This window comes from Herpailurus yagouaroundi, unplaced genomic scaffold, assembly GCF_014898765.1.
Source record: "Herpailurus yagouaroundi ecotype Mexico unplaced genomic scaffold, PumYag 165, whole genome shotgun sequence".
In the NCBI taxonomy this organism is placed as follows: domain Eukaryota; kingdom Metazoa; phylum Chordata; class Mammalia; order Carnivora; family Felidae; genus Herpailurus; species Herpailurus yagouaroundi.
The window spans coordinates 282,917-304,507 of NW_024412406.1; the positions used below are offsets into that span (position 1 = coordinate 282,917).

Sequence of the window (21,591 nt, forward strand, 5' to 3'; positions counted from 1 at the left end):
GTTTTACCATTCAGAAAAAGTCCAAGCAAGTATAATCTTGATCCTTCAGTTAAACATGGTATTCAGCTGAAACACAAGATAGATTAAACTACAACCTTTATCTTTATTTATTTAACAAGATACTGAGTGAGGTATTTTATTTTCAAAGAATTTCAGGAGCACCCGGCCGGCGCAGTTGGTAGAACGTGCAACTCTTGATCTCAGGGTTGTGGGTTCAAGCCCCATGCTGGGTGTAGAGATTGCTTAAAAATAAAATCTTTTTGGGGGGCGCCTGGGTGGCTCAGTTCAGCATCTGACTTCAGCTCAGGTCATGATCTCACGGTCCGTGAGTTCGAGCCCCATGTCAGGCACTATGCTGACAGCTCAGAGCCTGGAGCCCACTTCAGATTCTGTGTCTCTCTCTCTCTCTCTCTGTCCTACCCTGCTCGTGCTCTGTCTCTGTCTCAAGGATAAATAAAATAAAATCTTTTTTAAAAAAAAGAATTCTATCTAAAAGTCAAACCTGGAGAATAAAAGACCCCAAGTACCCCCTCCACTCCCTATCCCATCCCCATACATTTTACAGCAGTGGTTCTCAATCTTGGCTGCTTATTGGAATAACCTGGGAAGTTTTCAAAGCGACTGATGCTAGAGTCCCACCGAAAGAGATAAGGGTGCAACCTGGGCATCAGTTTCTTGGATGACTCTAACATGTAGGCAAGGTTGGCAAACGCACTCTTTCACAGACAGCATCCAGCAAACAGGCATGGCCTAAGTTTCCTCAAGACTTGCTGAGGAATACCACAGTTAACCTAGCTTTCACACACCCCTCCCCACTCCAACCTCCAATCAATATATGAAGATGACTGGGGACAGAGTGGAATACTTGGGAGCTGGCCTTGACAGGTGATGATTATGTTGAGGGTAAGATGCCTTCTTCCCTGAACCCAGGGAAAGAAAGAAACTGTGGGTTTCACCAAGAAAAAGAAACAGGCATTGCATTCCTTGGTTGAAAGTTCACTTAGCCAGCTGTCTAAGAGTACAGTGCAGGTTGATGGTGGTAGGACAGGTTCTGGAGGTAGGACAGTAAGACGTAGCATTTAATGCCCTTGACCTCCACTTTGAGATGAGCTGACATTCTGGGACAACAGGGACAAATCCACTCATCATCCTGTTATACTTAAACAGGATATCTGTGCTGTACAAAATGCTTAATCAGGTCTAAAATGATAAGGATTACTATGAGAAGAGCCCTTTGGCAATGTCAAAAACAACTTATGTCTCATGGAAACTCATTAATTGCTCTAATGGACGCTCTCAAAATTTAGGGATCCTCAATGTGTGCCAAAAATCAATATCAGCATTTAATATTCCTAAATTAAAGAAGAATGAGAATGAGCTAGGTTTCATACTCTTGGTAGCTAGAAATTCCTTTTAAAAGCAATGCTATATGTGTGTACCTTCACTTGGAAGAGAATTATTCCTTAATAAGAAACAAAATTCACATATTCCCAATTCACCTACTAAGTATCCTATTTTGTAAAATAAAACTACTATAAAGTCATATTTCTTTTTTTTTTTTTTTTTGGCCAGGTTACCTGTGTCTAAATTATTAACTGCCAAAATACACAGTGCTGACAATATGCGCCAAAGATATCAAGATAAAGGAGAAATCACTGAAGCAGACAGAGAATTAACAGTATCAAGAGTGTGGATGAGAATTCATTCTCCAGGCTTTGAAGGAATCCATTAGGTGAAGAGGGAGACAGCATAGAAGTAGAAAAGAACCAAGACATTAGAAGACACAGTGAGGATGCCTCACTGTGTGTCACAGAAGTGAGCATCCACATTGGGGGAAACCAGGCTGGACAGGTAGGAGGGGTGAGTTTAGGGTCACCTGAGAGCCAGCTGAAGGATTTGGGGGGTGGGCAAGAAGGTGCTACCGATAGTTCTCAAACTAGGGATGGCAGGATGAAATGGCTTCTTTTAAAATGTCACTTGTGTCAAATCTCTTCTAATTCTACAGTATCTTAGAATTTAGAACATGATACCCATAAGGTCTTTATATCTAGCAATCCATGGATACAGAATTCACGAAAATTAGCATGTCTCCACACCATCTAATTCAGAAGATTAGCTATTTCCTTTTGGAAATACGCACAATGTTAAAGAGCATTTGCAATGATAGCATGAATACAATCATCATTCCTTTACAGTTTGATTTGTGAAAAAAGAAAAAGTGCTAAAAATATAGTAAGAGGCAAGAAGAAGAAACTGGTAGGAAAAAAGAGATACCACCAAACACAAAAGCACAGAGACAATGGTCCAGTTACTTTGAACTTATCCAAATCCATGAAGTCTCTGGCATATTGACACTGGGGCCTCATCCTCAGTCTCTTCTTCCTTGGATTCTCCATCCTTGACTTTTCTTCATCTCCTATTCCAACCCTTCATCCTCCTCCCCTCCAAGAAACTGTGAGCATCCCTTCAGGCTCTGTCACCTCCTCATGTCATGTCTACCTTTACTTCTTTTCCCTCTCAAGGCTTCAGGCATCCACTTGGCATATAGTACTCCCCAAACCTACATCCTTCAGCTTTGTCCCTATACACAATTACCTTTTCCATATTCTACATCTACTGTATTTGGCCCTGAAGACCCTTGACTTGTCCCTTCCTCTTCATTCCCCCATAGGACAGGCTCTGGAATCAGACAGCTGAGTTCTCACCTGGATCCCACCAGTGACTTTATCTGTGATCTCAGGCAAGAGCCTTAACCTGCATATAACTTCTCAGTTTCTTCATCTACAAAATGAAAATAATAACTGTCCCTTCCTCATATAGTTGTTGTGGGGACTGAATGAATGAATATATTTTAAACAGTGCCTAGTACATAGTAAGTGTTCAAAAGTTGCTTTTATTATTATTATTATTATTATTATTATTATTATTATTATTATTAATTTTAGAACTACCTGCCCCCAGATTCCGATCTCCTCCAGTGTATCCCATGTTTTATATTTTTTTACTATTCTATTCTGAGATGATTTCCCTAATTATTCCAACCTACACCAAGTCCCTCATTTGAATTCCTGCTGCACTAATAGTAACAGATAACTACAGTATAGGAACAAGATCAAATTTGAAGGAATGCACACCTGGGTTGAATCCTGCATCTGGTGATAGCTGCATGACCGCATATAAATTACTTAAATGTTTTGAGCCTAGATTTCCTCATCAGTGAAAATGGAGATACCCCAAGGAAACTTATAAATCTGGAATGTGCCAGCCATCTTGCTCTTCATATCTAACATAGAATCTATGGAATAAATATTACTTATATAATTTTTCCATTTGCATAAGGTAGTTTAGAGTCTTGTAAATTGTATGTTAGCAGTACCCAGGAAAATGCAGTACCCTGTGGACAGACTTAGAATGAACAAGGATTTCTAAAGCTTCTGAAGAACATGTAGTGTAACCAGAAAGCCCTCAAATTTCCAAGGATGGGGACACAGAAAATACAGACCATATCTGTGTGTGAAGTTAGTCTCACAGCAAAGAGACACAACACAACAGAGGAACATTATTTTTTTCCCTAACAATGCTCATACAAGAGCTACAAAACCAACATGCCAGACACACCTGATTATGTAGTAAATTGTTGACAGTTACATAACTTAATTGCTGTTGGGACACAAATTTCCTCTATTAGCAGCATTCCCCCATGAAAATGACTCTGAATGCAGCCTCATTTTTATCTAGAAACTCATTATGACTGAATGACAAATGGAAGAAACTACATAAACAATCAGGTCTGGAACCTTGTTAATAGCAACATTCATGAAGATGCTCTTTCCATTTCCTTTCTATGTCATTATCCAGCACATGATACACAATTTTAAAAAGAGCAATAATAATATTCTTTTATGATGGAAGAAAATAAAGTAAATGTTTTGTACCCTTTGAGGATGGGAAATAGGAGATTTGGCTGGGATAAGTGACCAGGCAGAAGAATGTGTGTGTACAACTAACGAGTCATTTTTGTATTTTACTACCCAAAAAGTAGGATGATAGAAAAGACAGAAACAGCCCCTAGGAGTGGACAACAGCTTCTCTATTATACAGATTCTTTACCAGAGAATCGTTTGGTTTCTAAAATGCAAATAACCCCCCAAAACACTAAACCTATCAACCATTCTCCTGGTCACCCTAACTTTCCTGAATCAATTATTTATTTTGAAAGAGAGAAAGAGAGTGCAAGTGGGGGAGGGACAGAGAGAGGGGGAGACAGAGAATCCCAAGCAGGTTCCACGCTGTCAGCATGGAGCCTGACGTGGGGCTCAGTCCCATGAACCATGGGATCATGACCTGAGCTGAAACCAAGAGTCAGATGCTTAGCCGACTTAACCACCCAGGCGCTCCTCACTTCTGACATTTTTTAAAAAAAATCATTACTGACTATCCAGGGCCTAGTCCAATTAGCTACACCTGGAATTCATGGCTTTGTCTGCATCTGCCCCCAGCCTGCCCATCTAAGTTCTTCAAGATCCATTTCAAATGACACTTTCTCCATAAAGCTGTTGCTGATACCCACCTAAAGTACAGAACTACCCACTAAAGTAGTTATGTACTGACACTTTTTTCTTTCACTATTGTTACTTGTATGCATGGCTCATCACCCTTTTTATCTACTGTGAGCTGAAGACAGACACCCATGTTTTACTGCTTCCTCTTCATCCTGAAGCAGGATATCTGGCATAGGTTTTTCATGGCAGAAATAGCTGTAGCTTTGGAGTCAGTATGCTTGGTTCAAATTTGCTTCCTCTTGTTAATTTGGGTGTGTCAGCTTTACCAAATTATGTCTGAACCTCAATTACTTCATCTATAAAGTGGGGATAAAAAATTACCAGACAATTTTGGTTTGTAGGACACTCAGCATTTTGAAATATTCTATGAATGGTAGCAATTATTTTATTGACTACTCAAATATTTCAATTGACTGTCTAAGCATCAATGGCTTATTATTCAATATTAAGACATAAAACACCTTTCTCATCCTTGTTTATAAAGAACTTCTTAAGGGCTCCTAGGTGATTCAGTCAGTTAAGCATCAGACTCTTGATTTTGGCTCAGGTCATGATCTCACAGTTTGTGGGTTTGAGCCCTGCATCGGTCTCTGTGCTGTCAGCATGCTTGGGATTGTCTCCTCCCTCCCTCTCAAAATAAATACATATTTTTTAAAATAAAGCTTAAAAAAATAAAGAAGTTCTTAGAAGAATAATAAAAGAATGTCTAGGATTTACACAAAATTAATTTGCCAAGCAATCAGGCTTTATTATAGATAAGTGTTAATTTTCCTAAATCCTCTCAGAAGAGTTTGTTTACCTGAATAACTGCCTAGTTGGTGTATGGGGGAGAGGGGACAGAGCCAGTGGCAGTGATTCATTATTTGTCCTGTAACAATGGGGAGGGAGAAGTCAATGCCCACCCACCAATGTCTTTAGTACACTTCACTCTTTAGCTACCAAATGAGAAGGCTGGCAACATTACAAAGTTCTCAAAGGTTCCTTCTGGTTCTAATACGATGATTCACTAAATGGTATACATATTGCATCCTGGATGACCAATGAAAGCAAGCAGGGTAACCTTGGGGCAGCTGGAATGGGGCCCAGCAACATCAGCAGTACACAGCCCATGCAGTGTTTCTCCAATTGTGTGGCTCAGAACAGTTATAAGTGTCCCTCTCAACCCACACCCCCCAAAAGTGGGAGAAGGGTAATATGGCAATAAGTCTAAGAGCTGCTACACCTCTTGGAGATCCCAGGTCAAATCAACAAGTGTTTACATTAAGAGGTTATTGTGCACCCACTCTCATGTTAAGGACAGCGGGGACTTGATACAGCAAAAGAAGACCTTGGAGCTCATTATAATCATACTGGGGAGATCCATTCATTCAACAATTATTCACTGAATATCTTCTATGTGTTCTAAATGGGGTAAGGGAAGAATGCAATGCAAAAGCAGAATGCCTAGCTATCTATGTATACACAGAAATACACAACATGATAAACCCGCATGGTGCAGACAGGAAGCAGTCAAAGTGCCCTCAGAGCTGGAGAAGAAATCTATAGATTTCTACCTTTACCAAGGCTTAAAACTATATTCTGTTACAAAAGAATGTGTATTCATGTTGCCACTTGCTACTGGATTTTGGATAGAGAGTGGGAGAGGAGAGAGAGTTAATAAGTACATACAGTTGGATAAATTCTGGTTTTTGCTTTCTACAAATTTTTCAAAATGCTTCCAAATAATATATTCTCAATTTTACGAAAAAACCCTGGTAAATTGGACAGGACAAGGATTACTACTATATGGCAAGAGGTCAATACATCGTAACTAGGACTACAATATCTGGATTGCCCCAGAATATGTTACCAATATTCAGCACATTGTTAACTTCCAAACAACACATAGTGTGTATTAGAAAAAAAATTCCCAAAAGTTTAAATACTTGCCCAAGATAAACAAGCTGATAAGTAACAAGGCCAGCATAAGATCCCAGATCTGTCTGCTCTCGTGCCAGATGCCCTGGGAGCACTAAAGCCTGCAATTACTCATTACTTAGTATAACAGCAATAGTCTCTAATTAATTTCCCAATAGCTTTTTAGTTAGTATATGAAATGTAAATATTCAGTCTGACACAAATTAATGAACACAATCTTAAAATTAGAAGATTAATATTTAGCCTACAACTATGATTATCTTTCTTAAACAAAGACAACCAGAATAAACAGTAACGGCCAAATAGTGGAAGAACCGGAATGGATTGTGTTTACATCACAGCAGGTCCTTTTCCAGACAGCCCATTACGTTGTGAATTACTTAAGGCGAAGAAAGCATTTTCTTCTTGCTAAAGTCTCCACACACACAGATCTACATGGGGGACACAGGATCTCAGTGCTTTCTGAATTAATGCAGCAACATTAATTCTCAGGAATATACCATACTGAATATCAAGTGAAAAACTTACATTAAAGGAATTGTACAGTAAGCTTGCCCTGTATTTATTAAGAAAGTGATGCCCACATTTGTTTTTAAACCCTGCAATGGAACACTAGAAATGGGGATACAGAATTAGAATTAGGTCAAGCACTAAAGCACATAAACAGAGAAAAGGGCATGTTTTCTTTTCAATGTGAAAAAAGGACCAACAGGAGGGTCACTGGATTGGGAGTTGGAGAAGGCGGAAGTAGTTTTGTGTCAGTCACACCTCTATGTGCAAGCGCTGTAACTTCTCTAGGCTTGGATTTTTCAAGTGTTAATTCTAAGAGTTGAGCCAGTCACTTTCAGTAACTTCTAAAGCCTCTTCTAGTTAATGTTCTATGACTAATTTAATTATAGTGAATACAGAACTTGTTGAGGAAGTCGTATTAAAGGCATAGAAAAATAAAAAAGTAGAAAATAGCAGAAAAATGATCAGAACCAAAAAGGGAAACGGAAGGAAAAGAACAAAAGTTTCCAAATTCAACTTCCATCTCCCACTACCAAAAAAGCTGTATCTGTCTAGGATTTACACAGTTAGGTAAATACTTTCCCACCAGTTAGGTACCTTTGCTTGGAACTGTTATTAAATTTCCTGTCCTTGAGTGACTTGAAAAAGTAATGCACATCAACAAAACACAGGGCCCAACCTATTAGGTACCTGCAAGATAATAAGGAAGTGAGTTTTACTACCATCCATGGAATCTCACTCCCAGCTCATATCACAGCAGCAAAAGCAATCAGCTTTTGACCACCATTTTTTTTAATGAATTTCCAGATTCTTGAATTATCCTAAATAAAATCCAGATAGCAATACTATTGCTGATACCTGAAGATGCAGAAGTGCAGAAAGATATAAAATATAAAAGTGTTCACACTTGATCACTCTTACTTTAAACACAGAAAGTATATGCTGTTTTAACCCTGTCCTTATTGCTAAAAAGTGAGCGATTAAGGCCCCTTCCTTGATTTCTCTAGAAAATTCCTAAGATTATATTGATCTGTTTTATGATTCACAGCAGGCTACAGAGTTTACTTCACATGTGTTTCAGGTTATACTGCTTTACCAATCCCTTGGCTACTTTAGATACATTTTGGAAATGTCACTGATTATATTGTCAAGCCTGTCAAATGAACAGTTCATAGTAGGTGCACAGAGTGAGGTGTTAATAAAAGTCAGAAGCAGTTACAACATCTCAATATTGCCTCACTTTATGAAACACGCATCTTGGCAAAGTTAGTTACAAAGTAAATATCTACTAAGTGAATCACCTTTTACCAAAACTTGTTTTGATAAAAATCAGAACTACATTCCCTAGCAGAAAATTCCAGGATGCTCAGTTGAAAATGTTAAAATTATAAGGGTTAAGTGAAACCTCTGGCCAGCTGTGAAGCAGGCAGTTTGGATTTTATATAAAGGCACATTGACCTGCTGAGACTGATGCCCCTTGGTGTTCAGAGAGCTTGAAGAACTCCCCACCTAATGGAATCTCCTAGATGTTGGGCTGGCCATCAGAACTTCTCACCTGTCCCTACTATCCAACTATGATGCCCAACTCTAAAAGCAGGCTTTCTAAAACTCGGCTCCCTTCCTACTCTTCTTAGCTGGGCACATACAACATTTAATTGAGCAAGACAGGCATTTCACGTTTTGTCACTTATGTGCTCTTTTCTAGTTCATAGTGAACAATGTGAACAATGACATGACAATTCTTTCTTTCTTTTTTTTTTAAATCCAATCAGCCCATAACTTTTTTTTTTTTTATGTTCATTATTGAGAGGGGGAGGAGCTAGGGACAGAGAGAGAGAGGGAGACACAAAATCCAAAGCAGGCTCCAGGCTCAGAGCTATCAGCCCACAGCCCTATGTGGGGCTCAAACCCACGAACTGTGAGATCATGACCTTAGCCAAAGTCGGATGCTCAACCAACTGAGCCACCAGGAGCCCCAATAACACAACAATTCTTTCAGTTTAAAGCTGGAACAACTACAACTACTTCCTTCTCAAGATTTAAGTTTGTATGTTGAGCAGGGGCAACTGGCTGGCTCAGTCACTAGAGCATGTGACTCTTGATCTCAGAGCTGTGAGTTCGAGCCCCACGTTGGGTATAGAGATTACTTAAAAATAAAATCTTAAAAAAAAAAATGGAGAGGGGGGTGTCTGGGTGGCTCAGTAGATTAAGCAATTAAGCCTCTGACTTCGGCTCAGGTCACGGGCTCTGTGCTGACACCTCAGAACCTGGAGCCTGCTTTGGATTCTGTATCTCCCTCTCTCTGCCCCTCTGCCTCTCATGCTCTGCCTCTCTCTCTCTCTCTTTCTCTCTCTCTCTCAATGTAAATAAACATTTTTAAAAAAGTAAAAATTTTTATGTTGAGCAAGGATTGTTGAAATGTTTATACATTTCCTGATTACAAGAATATTCGTTTCTGGTTACTTAGCACATACACTGCAGCTTGGTTTTAACTTTCCGGCAAGCCCCTTTCTGTTTCCCAACCAAGAACAGTTAAAAACATTATTCACTCACTAAACACATATTTATAGGGCATTTACTGTGTGTCAGGTACTGTTCTAAGGTGTTGGGAGAACAATGAACAAAACAAATACCCTGCATTGATGAGGTTACACTATAGGAAGACAGACAATAAAAAAGATAAGTAAACAGGGAGGGAGCCTGGCTGGATGAATCGGTAGAGCATGGGACTCTTGACCTCAGGGTCACGAGTTCAAGCCCCATGTTGGGCATGGAACCTACTTTAAAAAAAATAAATAAATAAATAAAATAAGTAATCAACCTAATGGAATTATAGAAGCCTGAAATGGTAAATGCCTAAGATGAGGAAACCAGTCTCCTTTGAACAACATATATCTTATCAGAAAAGACTGTGTGTAACATATGTGTGAGTTATAAAGTATGACAATCAAATAAACATCTGTAAAACCACCATTTAACTTAGAATCTTTGAATATCTACATCAAGGGTCAGTAAACTTTTCCAGTAAAGGAACAAAGAATAATATGTTAGTTTTGGCTGGTCAAGAGGTCATTCATGGTCTCTGTTACAACTACTCACTCTGCCCTGGGAGAATGAAAGTGGCCACAAATTAAATGGGCATAGCTGTGTTCCAATAAAACTTTATAAAACAAGCAGTGGGCTGGATCTGGCCCACAGGCTGGAGTTTGCTGACCCTTGATCTAGGTCAAAGAATATGAAGTGCTGGAATCACAGACTCTTAGAACATTGGAATCATAGGCTATTTGACTCAAGGGATCCTACAGTATTAGGCACAGACTATTTGAAACACAAGATTCTAGAATGTCACACTAGAACCTCAGAGTGTTAGAAGTATAGAGCTGCACTTGTTAGATGTTAGAATTTTATAGATGGTCTGGACATTAATGAAGGAATTTGGTTTGACCAGTATGGTAGGCTACTGAGCATTTGAAATGTGGTGCCTCTGAGATCAAGTGAATAAAATACACACTAGATTCCAAAGATTGGTATGAAAAAGATATGTGAGATCTCTCAATAACTTTTTAGATTGATCACATATTAAAATGATGGTTTAAATATATTTGGTTAAATAAAATATATCACTAAAGTAAAAAAAAATAAGTAAAATATATAGTATGCTAGATGGTAGTAAGTGCTAAAGAAAAATTAAGCAGGGAAGGGGAGAAAGAAGCATTTAACAACACAATCAGTAAATACGTTGATTTTCACTTCTTTTTAAAACATCCTGACCCCTAAACAGATGAAAATGTGACCAATAAGTTTCTCTTTACAGTTGCAGATATCTATTTTAACATGTACTATCACCATAGAGTCTAGAGGCATGGTAAACTAAGGCTCAGAAAACTGAAGTAGCCTAATGGCAATGCATATTACAACTATGCTGCGCTTTGGTAATTTTCACAGGAACCAGACAGAATACATTCACTTGGTAAGAGGATATTTCAAAATGATTTGCTAAAATGAATATGTAGTATTTCCTTCTATTTTTCATTGGGAAACTGTATTAATATCTACCCATCTAATTTATATTGGTAAATTTGACCATTACACTGATTTTAATGTTTTTTTAAATATGATTGCAAAAAAAAATATGATTGCACACTGATAAGCTGTTATATACTAAAAGAATAAACAGCATCTCCAAAAGAATCCCAATACTCCTCCACGAGCTTCTTCAAATTTAAGCCAGCATAATCAACTTAAATATAGTTATCATAACCTTACCAAATGTATATATAACATCTGGTTTTGATTATCATATCAGAAACTTAAATAACGTAGTTAAATAAAATCTATGATAGCTTTAGGTGTTCATTTAAACCTCCTTCTTAGCCAATTTTTCAACGAACCTTCTACCAAATATCCTCCTTAATTGTTTGTTGGGCTTTAACCTGACTAGCAATCCTTATAACATAAGTGAACATGAAGGGAAAACATTGGTGAGAAGGAAGCTAACCTATAGCATAAAGGTAATAGTGGGTACATTAAAGGAATGTCCAAGTTTGGACTCCTCAAACTTGTTGAGTACCACCAATGATAGTGTCATTCATCCTTGCTAAAAGATCCACCTCAGAGACTATGCTTTTGATGATCAGTGGTGGTTCATTATAGATCTTTGAAGGTCAAAATGTTACTTAGTCATATTTCATATCCAATACTAACCTTCTCAGTTTTGCTACAGGTTTCTAGCGTAATAAATCACTGACTAAAGCAAATTTTGAAAAAGGAGGAAAAAGAACTCTATAGTAGGAAAAAAAAAAAAAAACCCAAAACAGCAGTAGTACCAAAAAAGAAGGAGGGCAAGGAAAACTATGTCTAAAGCCATACCACGCATTGATAGGAGCTAGGATACAGTATGAACAGGTTATCTGAACAGATATGCAAAGGAAATATTCAGGACCTCAGTGATAGGATGGGAAAGGATATATTAAAAAAAATTTGAAAATGTGTAATACTTAAATTGCCTTAAATTTATGTGGAAATCAAGACTGTTGTCTATAAAGTGTATACAGTTATAGGTGAAAGTAAGAGGTGTCCAGTCATTAAGCAAACCTTAAAATACAAAGAATCCTTTGGTTTCTCCCATCCTGAAAACACCTCTCCTGCTCCATTCTTCAGGGGCTAGATCTAAAAGAAGAAATCCTACGAGAGAACTGCACACTTCATTGGAAGGTTTGTGACAAGCACCTTTCAGTTTGAGGAGTGCTAAAATTCAGCTCGCCCTCACATCCAGAGAGTCTCCACATAGTCCAGTCCCCAAAACTTGCCTCTTTGAATTTTTTCAGCCCAGAGAGGGATGCATTTTTCCAAAACATCAGCCAGAAGGAACCGCCTTTGAAGAAAATATCAGATAGGCAAAAAAGTGGGCAAAAAAGATACCACAGATTAATCTATGGGTTTCACGATGATTGCCACCATATATGTCATCTGTTCTCAGTTCTCCTTGTCCTTTCTTGCTTCTCTCTACTTATGCTCTAGGCCTACAGTTTTGTTTGGCTCTGGCGGGTAACTGAAGTTTGCTGACCCCAATTAATGACAACAGGAAGATATGTGTAGCTATGTTTACCACTAACTATGTGCCAGGCACTTTGTTAAGTGTATTACAAATATGATCTTATTTAATCCACATAAAAACCCTACGACAGGATGTATTTTCTATCTTACAAATGCAGAAACAGGCCTTAAAAGGTTAAGTAATCTGCCCAAGGTCAGACAGCTAACTAACACAAAACACAGATTTGAAACCTAGGTATTTGTCTTATCCCAAGAAGTAATGTTCTTTACATTAAGCCATAAACCTGTGCTCTGAAATCATACACAGACCTGAATTCCAACCCCCATGCCACCATTTAGCATGTAATTTGGCAAATGATTTAATATGAGTTCCGAGTGTGAAACAGAATGACAATTCCACTTAAGTTTGTGGTTGTGAGCATTAAATCAACAAACATATATAAAAAATTGTCTAGCAAATTGTTTGTTGGACACTGTAACCAAAAATCGCTATATTTTAATCCCGCATTTCTTCTATTTGATTCTCTTTGGTTTATAGAGGCAGACACAAAAACACCAAGGGTAAGCAAAAATTGTGGATCATCATCCAAGCGCAACATTAATGGTCGGTATGCTAGGTCTCCCTGAGGATCTGGCACTGCAAAACGAATACAACTGCACTTCCTCCACGCCCCCGGTTATAGTGAGCCCAAAACACAAGACAAGAACGGAGCAGCCAGAGACTGAACAGGAGCTATTAGTATCCCTTCATACAACCTCCTGCTTTACTCGGAAATCAAGTTACCTTTTCCCACCCGACCTAGCAGCTTCTTCTTGAATCCTCAGCGGCTCTGAAGTGTGCCCTTTTCCTCTGGGCATTCGATTCAGAGCGCGGAACCGTGACCCGGTCCCTCTCCCCCACTGGGCGCTGCGGATTTTTCTAAGCGTGTCACCCTCCCCTGGGCCGAAGGCCCGACACTCCCCGCTGCGTGAGGTTGGAGATCCTGGGCACCGCCTACCCAGGTGCGCGACCGCCAGGCCCAGGAGGCTCCTCGCGGCCCAGGGCTGAACCCCGAAAACCGGGTTCTCCGGTAGGCGCTGGCCAGCGCCTGGCCTCCCCAGGCCGCGGACTTTGCATGCTAAGGCGCAAGAGTTCCCTGAGCGCCGCGGCCCATCTCCGGCCGCGCTGAGCCCAGGGTGCACTTCCAGCGCTAGGGCCGTGCGGGCCCTGCCGCGCGGAGCCTGCGGGCCCCGTTTCTCCACGCCCAGGCTCTCTTCCTCCCCCAGGGGATCTGTGAATTGCTGGGGCCCCGCTACACCGGCCCCGAAGTGGAGAGAGGCCCGCACTCACATCCCGCTCTCAGTAGTGGAAATCAGGTAGGGGTGGAGACCAGGCAGCCAGAGTCCACAGGGCAGCCGGGGCGCGGGGATTCACAGGAACCTGGGGCCCACTGGGCCGAGGGGCGGGGCGGAGCGGGTTGGGGTGGAGCTAAGACGCGGCCCCGCCCACCACGGCCACCTACCGCCCACTACTTGCAGACCAGATCTGCACCCAGTGGGTAGGCTGATGCTTAAAGGCTCTTTTTCTTTCCATTTATAATTCATTAGAGAATCTTGAAAATTTTATTGTAACTAATTTAATTAGAAAACTAAGATTATCAGAAAGTGTATTCTACAGAAAGTGTAAGTATCCTATGCTCTTATTTTTTCCACTGTCTTGCTACTCAGTGGTGTCACTATGCAGTAAGATGGTTCAGAACTTCATGAGAAGGTTTTATGCCAGTGAGAGCAAGTGAAGAGACACTCTGGAGGATCCATGTGATAAATTCTGACACATTTTCTGCACTGTTTCTTCTTTTTCTTCTTGCTCCCACCTGGGCTCTAATCTGATTCCTGGGTGTTTCTACAAGGATCTCCTGCCTGGAGGATGAATTAAATTAGCCATCTTGATTCCTTTGGGAAAAAAAGGAAAAGCAGGTACATAATACACATATGTCTATGTGGCAAGGCCTTGACAAAGCTGAAACTAAACCTAAGGTGCAAAGGAGGCTAAATGGTACCTACTGTTTGACATTCAAGCTTCTTGGGCCTTTGAGTAGAGGCTGACTTCCTTGAAAGGTCACAGAGATGCTCTTGAGATCAAAGACTCCATGTATTTTTCAAATCATTATGCTATTGACCTAAACTGTTATATATTATAGGACATTGTTTAGAGGTTGGTATAACATACACTTAGTGAATGTATTTGTATGTCTAGGTGTAAACATATTGTTTATCAGTGTAAGTAACTTATTCACCAAAAAAACCCAACCTGAGGCATTAAAATGAGTTGCTTGGTGCACCAAAGTCAATTTCAGAAGTATAAAAGAATTAAACTATTTGACAAAATTCATACCACTATCTGACCAGGAAAATCAGCATGAAAGTAGTGAAATGGAAGCTCCTAACCATTCTTATTTAGAGAGCTTTAAATGTGCACACTACCCTGAGTCATTTTACATCCAAATGTCATTTAATTCTCACAATTCTGTGATGTGTTTAGTACCATTAACCCCATTTCACAAATGAGAAAAATGTGATTGAGTAACTTGAAATTTGGTAGCTTAGTAATTGGCTCACTTGCCTAAAATCACAGATTCTGAGTAAACTAACTTCAAAATGTCCTGCTTGACCACTACTTGATGCTTTCTGCAGGTAAACAAACTACAATGGAAAATATTGCTACATGTGACTACTTGAAATTTAGAACTTCTGCACAAGGAAAACAGGGACAAAATCAATAGGCAAATACATCTGAAAAAATACGACAAGTCTGACAGCCAAAGGAAGATTTAGTATCTTAAGTATAAATTGATTTTTAAAAAATAGAAAATTGGCAAAAGTTTCAATTTTTTTAAATTGTGGAGGACATGGAAAATGACACAAATGAAGAAATATAGACTTTCCTAAGTAAAAACAAAAACAAAAACTACTTTTAATCCAAAAATGCAAACAGAACACTTCTAAAATAATTATATCAGTGCAAGTAAAGATTCATTCATTTATTTATTGAATACCGTCTGAATGCCTACTATGTGCCAAGCATTGTTCTAGACTTGTGATAAAATAGTGACAGACAGAAGCTTCTATCCTGGAGGGATAACAAATAAGTTACTAAAAACAAATGAGAGATAATTTCAGATAGCCATAAGTAGCATGAGGAAAGTAATACAGGTTTATGTGGTAGGGAGATAATTGGAGCTTTTTTCCCCCAAGACTTTATTTTTAAGTAATATCTACACCCAACATAGGAATCAAATTCACAGCACTGAGATCAAGAGTCACATGCTCTACTGACAGAGCCAGCTAGGTGCCCATAATGGGAGTTGCTTTAGACTGGGGCTCAGGGAAAGTCTCTCTAAGGTAGTGATATTTAATTGAGACCTGAAAAATAAGAAAGAACCAATCGTGCAAAGGTCTGAAATCAGGTAAACGATGGGCAGAGACAAAGAGACAGCAAATTACAGGGACAGTAACAAGGCCTTTGTGGTTGGACAGTGGGGAGAAGAAAGAGAAGTACTTAATCTTGTTTTTATTGAAATTGTAAAAACAACTTTTTGTTTTATTTTTGATTCTGATTTTACACTTAAGTGAAGGTCCTCAGACACCACTAATTTAATTGCAAGTTTCAAAATTTCAAAAATACATACTGTGCATACCTAGCCTTCCTTACTTTTGGCTCCATTAAAACAAGGAAAGGGTAGAGACAAGGAAATAGTTTTGTACTTTCAGTACTCAATATGCAATCTCTCATTTAAATACATAGTGCTATAGCTATTTGATGTGTTTATTCATTCTCCCCAACTATAGTCTGAATTCTTTTCTACTTTTGCTCTTACTGTATTGAATGTGTATTTATGTATCAGCAATAACAAGATTCTAGAAACAAAGAACAAATAAGTATGGGACTCAACACCAGATAGATACTATTTAAAGGATGTTAAATGAATGAGATATTTATAAAGTACTCTCCTACATGTTCTTCTACATCACTGGCTGTTCTCCTTATCTCTTTTGCTTTTTAATCCTCATATTCTAGTTTTTACCCTGGAGTGCCCTAGGGCTAAGTTCTTGAACTTTCCTTTTTTCTATCTTTACTTGCATCCTTAGTCACCTCATCTAGTATTACAGCTTTGAAATCCATCTATATTCTGAAGGATACCAAACTTCCAAACCCTGAAATTCCATATTCCAATTCCCTACTCTACATTTGGATGTCATATTAGTTATCTACTGCTCTATAACTAACAGTTATACCTAATTCAGTGGCTTAAAACTAAATAGTCATTTATTATCTGTCATAGTTTGTGGTTCAGGAAGTGAGGAGTGACTTAGCTGAGCAGTTCTAGTCCGTTACCTCTCATGATGCTGCAGTCAGGTATTAGGCAGGGCTGCAGTCATCTTACAGGGCTGGAGGATCCATTTCCAAGGTGGCTTACTCACATGAGCAATGATGCTCTTTGTTGATGGGGGACCTTAGTTCCTCTCCATGTGGGCCGCCTAAGAGGGCTGCCTGAGTACCCTAATGGTGTGGCTGCTGGCTTCTCCCAGGGCAAACAATCCAAGAAATCAATGCAGAAACTCAATGACTTTCATGACTTAGCCTCAGGAGTCGCACACCATCACTTTTGCAGTATTCTATTGGTCAGACACACCAGCCTGGATTTAATGTGGGAGGGGATTCCACAAAGGGATAAATCTAGGAGGTAAGGATCATCGAGGACCACACTGGAGGTTGGCCAACACAGATCTAATAAGCTTTTCCGATCTTAATGTACAAATAAAACTTACTGATATTCCTCCTCTAAGCTGTCTTTCCACAGTCTTCTCTATCTTGCATAATGGCAAAACATTCTTCCAGTTGTTTGGGCCAAAACACTTGAAGTCATCTTTGACTCTCTCCTCTCATACCCCATTGATATCTGGTCTGGTCTGTCAGCTACTCCTGTCAACTAATTCTACCTTCAAAATATATCCAGATTCTAACCACTCATATCTCTAGTCTAATCCAAACCACCACTATTTCTTTCCAGATTATTGTAATACCCTAGTAACTCTTTCCCTACTTGCTCCCTTAGTCTATTTTCAAAACAGAAGGATCTAATTAAAATGTAAATTAGATTATGATACTTGGTCTCCATCTCCTTTCTGACCTTATCTCTTAATATACTCCTTCTTGCTCACTCTATTCTAACCATAGTGAACTTAGTGTTCATGGAAAATGTTACCTGCCTTCCTAGTTCAGGCCTTTGCACTTTCCTTTTTCTCTACATGAAATGCTGTGCCCCCCAGATATCTTCATGGATTACTCCTTCTTCCTTGGATCTTTATTCAAACGTCTCTTCAGTGAGGTCTTCTGTGGCCACCACCCTGCGTAAAACTGCAATGTCTACACAGAAATATGCCCTATACCCCTTCATGCTTTATCTTCCTCATTAGCATTTATCATCATCTAGTACATCTTTTACTTATTTTGCTTACTGTATTTCCCTAACTAAAATATATACTCCACTAGGAACGGTTCATTGACATCTAGAAGAGTACAAGGTATATTACAGATATGCAACACATACTTATTGACTGAGTGAAGAAACTGTGCCAGGTCCTGAAATAGGTAAAAATCAGAGATGTCACTGAGTTTACACTATAGTGAAGGTACACATTACCAATTCTTATCAACTCTACCTCCAAAATATACTCCAGATTAACAAATAATCACAAATATACATGTGAAATTATAAAACGAGCTTAGAGCCATGAAGGGAATGAAAGTATAGTAGGGGGAATCAAGAAAAGTTTTTCTAAGGAAGGTACATTTGGGCTGAGTGCTGAAAGATGAATAGAGGGTTGCCTGGCTGGCTCAGATGGTAGACTTGTGACTCTTGATCTCAGAGTTGTGAGTTTGAGCTCCATGTTGAGTGTAGAGATTACTTAAAAATAAAATCTTTTTTAAACAAGAAAGATGAATAAAAATCAACTAGGTAAAAAACAATGGAGTGGGGTTGGAGCAAGGGGGAGGGTACCAAAGTAGTGGAATGGGAAGGAATCCTGACAGAGAGAATATCATGTAGGGAGATCTGAGGCTCACTGTAAGAAAGAAAAGATAGTGTGCCTGGAGCCAAGAGAGAAATATTACAGATTTAAGGAAACTAAAGAAACATACTAGTTAAATGCAACACATAAACATTTCCTGATTTGGGGAAAAAATGGTTGCTATCAAAGACAGCATTGAGGCAATAAGCAAAATTTATATATTAAATAATAGTACTCCGTCAATTTCAATTTCCTCAATTTGATAATTGTACTGGGACTAAATAAGAGAATGTCTTTGTTTCTAAGCATGAAGAGTCATGATTATCTGCAATCTACTCTCAAAAGATTTAACAACAGAAAATAATAATAGGAATATAATAATATATGTAAAGAAAGATAAAGCAAATGTGAAAAAATATTAACAATGGCTGAATCTAAGTGAAAAAAGAAATGGGAGTTCCTGCAACATTTCTAAGGATCTAAATTTTTTCAAAAAAATAATTAAAATTTCACGCTGGGAGCACCTGGGTGGCTCAGTAGGTTAAGCGTCAGACTTTGGCTCAGGTCATGATCTCATAGTTCATGGGTTTGAGCCCTGTGTCAGGCTCTGTGCTGACAGCTTGGGGCCTGAAGCCTGCTTGGGATTCTGTGTCTTCCCCTCTCTCTCTGACTCTTCCCACTCATCTCTGTCTCTGTGTCTCTCTCAGAATTGAATAAACATTAAAACTAAACTAAACTAAACTAAACTAAACTAAACTAAAATAAAATAAAATTTCACTCTGGCTGGGGTGCCTGGCTAGCTCAGTCAGTAGAGTATATGACACTCAGGGTTGTAAGTCTGAGCCCCACATTGGGTGTAGAGATTATTTTAAAATAAAATCTTTTTTTTTAATGTTTATTTATTTTTTTTTTTTGAGAGAGAGTGCGAGTGGGGGAGGGGCAGAGAGAGAGAGGAGGACAGAGGATCCGAAGCAGGCTCAGCGCTGACAGCAGAGATCCTGATGCAGGGCTAGAACTCACGCACTGTGAGATCATGACCTGAGCAGAAGTCAGATGCTCAACCAACTGAGCAACCCAGGCACCCCTAAAATAAAATCTTTAAACAAAACTTCACTCTGGCTAAGATACCAGAAACTCAATTTCAGGATTATCATGGCATCCAGTTATATGAATATATTATCCAGGAATACTGAGGTAGCTACCAGTAGAAATATGTAAACATGTTTCCCTCTGGAAAAAAAAAAGACTCGCATTCAAAAAAAGTTAAGAAGAGGCTGTCTATATTTTTTAAAATATACTTTAAAAACAAAGAAAATAAAAATATTACTGATGCAATCCTAAAGAAATGTGACTGATTTAATGGGAAGTGGTGGAGGCAGAAATCATATATATGGAGGATTGGGCTTGGAGTTTAAAAACGTGGATTCTAGTCTTCCAACAATACCTACTAGCTATGTATCTTTGGTTAATAAATCTCTTTGAGCTACAGTTCACTTGTTAATTTGGCATACCCATTATTTCACAAGGTAGTTGGGAAGACCAAGTTAACTAAGTATGTGTTATTTCACTGTGTAATACTGTATAGGTACTATATCAATTCAACCTAATTTTATTTATTTTTGTTTTTTTTTTTAAGTTTATTTATTTTGAGAGAGAGGCAGAGAGAGCAAGAGAGAAAAATCCCAAACAGCTTCTGTGCTGTCAGCCCTCGGAGGGCCCCACGGTGGGGGCGCGGGGAGCGGGGGTTGATCTCCCCAACTGTGAGATCATGAGCAGAGCAGAAATCAAGAGTAGGATGCTCAAATGACTGAGCTACCCAGGAGCCCTGTTTGCAACCTAATTAAAAAAAAGAAAAAACAAAAAACAAAACTGTGACTATCTTCCCTTATTGCCCATCAAAAATGTGCATGTAATCCATTTGCAGCTTGTGTTTTCACCCACATCATTCCCAAACTAGAATTCAAAACCTCTTCATTGCTTCCAAAAGTATTCCATTCTGGTGAGAGGTATCCATCTTACCAAATATTTTGAGGGGAACCCAGGGGTTTTGTACCACACATCCCACATCAAACAAGGGCATCACCTTTTTGTCAGGAGGCCTCTTCTACCTTGTCTTTTCTACTAAGACCAGCTTGGGCTTCTCATTCTTTGTCTTTTATGGCTTCTCTCTTTCCCCCCAGAACTCCCCCTCCAATCTCTCAATCTCTTCCTTTCCCTTCTTTATGTGGTACAGATTAATTCTCCCAATCATTTATTTCCAAAAAGGAAATACCACGATTACTAGGATTCTCCCTATCTTTGAAGGCTGCAGAGAATTATAAATAAATATTTCCTTCTTGCTTACTTAAATTCTCGGGTCTGAGAACTTTCAGTTTTGTTCTGGTGATTAATCCTGTGCTGAAGCGTTGACAGACCCTTCCCCCCACCCCGCACCCTCAGGGAAAAGACAGAAAGGAGACTGTACCCAGAAGGGAACAATCGCCCGCCCCCAAGTCCTCTCGAGCGCAGGCGCGTAAGGGCCACTAAGTCCCACCCAACCGAGTATTTCCCTCCCCCTAGAAACTGCCGGCCGGAAGTCGTGTGGTGGAAGAGGCGCCGGCCAGGAAGCGGCAAGACACGGTTTTCCCGGGAAGGACTTGGTGTCTTTTAGCTCTGACGCGCTCCGTAGTGACCCAAAAGGGTGAGGGGTCAGGCCAGAGAGTTGTAGGTCATGGCGCTGGCCGCGCGACTCTGGCGCTTTCTCCCTTTGGCACACGGTACTGTCCGGAAACCTTGGCTGTTAACGGGTGTTGCTGGCAGCTGGGGACGGTGCTGTACTTGGCGACTCCGCGGCTCTGAGGTACCCCACTGCCCTGACTCCCGCTCCCCTCACTACTTGCTGGGCTGCAGGAGCCCCTTCTTCAGACGGGCGGCCCCGCACCACCTTGGGGAATTGTAGTGAACTGCGGTAGGAACTCAGGGCCAGGTGTTCCCGGAGCTCTCCAGGTGACTCCAG

General features: G+C 39.7%; 2 protein-coding genes across 8 annotated transcripts in view; one reads left to right on the plus strand and one right to left on the minus strand.

Moving 5' to 3' along the window:
* Positions 1 to 13,994, minus strand: part of CPNE3 (copine 3) — a 48,433-nt gene extending 34,439 nt beyond the window's left edge. For 2 of the 3 annotated variants that reach the window (XM_040487450.1, XM_040487448.1), the window contains exon 1: positions 13,876 to 13,994. The gene's annotated coding sequence lies outside the window, so the exon portion shown is untranslated. Of the gene's footprint in view, positions 1 to 13,329; positions 13,444 to 13,875 lie in introns of those variants that run through there. The other variant, XM_040487449.1, reaches the window with a different exon arrangement.
* Positions 13,995 to 21,187: 7,193 nt separating this feature from the next.
* The window catches only part of RMDN1 (regulator of microtubule dynamics 1), a 55,713-nt gene continuing 55,309 nt past the window's right edge, over positions 21,188 to 21,591 (plus strand). For 2 of the 5 annotated variants that reach the window (XM_040487460.1, XM_040487463.1), the window contains exon 1: positions 21,193 to 21,435. In XM_040487460.1, coding sequence (XP_040343394.1) covers positions 21,307 to 21,435 — 129 coding nt within the window. In that variant the 5' untranslated portion in view covers positions 21,193 to 21,306. Of the gene's footprint in view, positions 21,436 to 21,591 lie in introns of all 5 variants that reach the window. The other 3 variants (XM_040487464.1, XM_040487462.1, XM_040487466.1) reach the window with 3 other exon arrangements.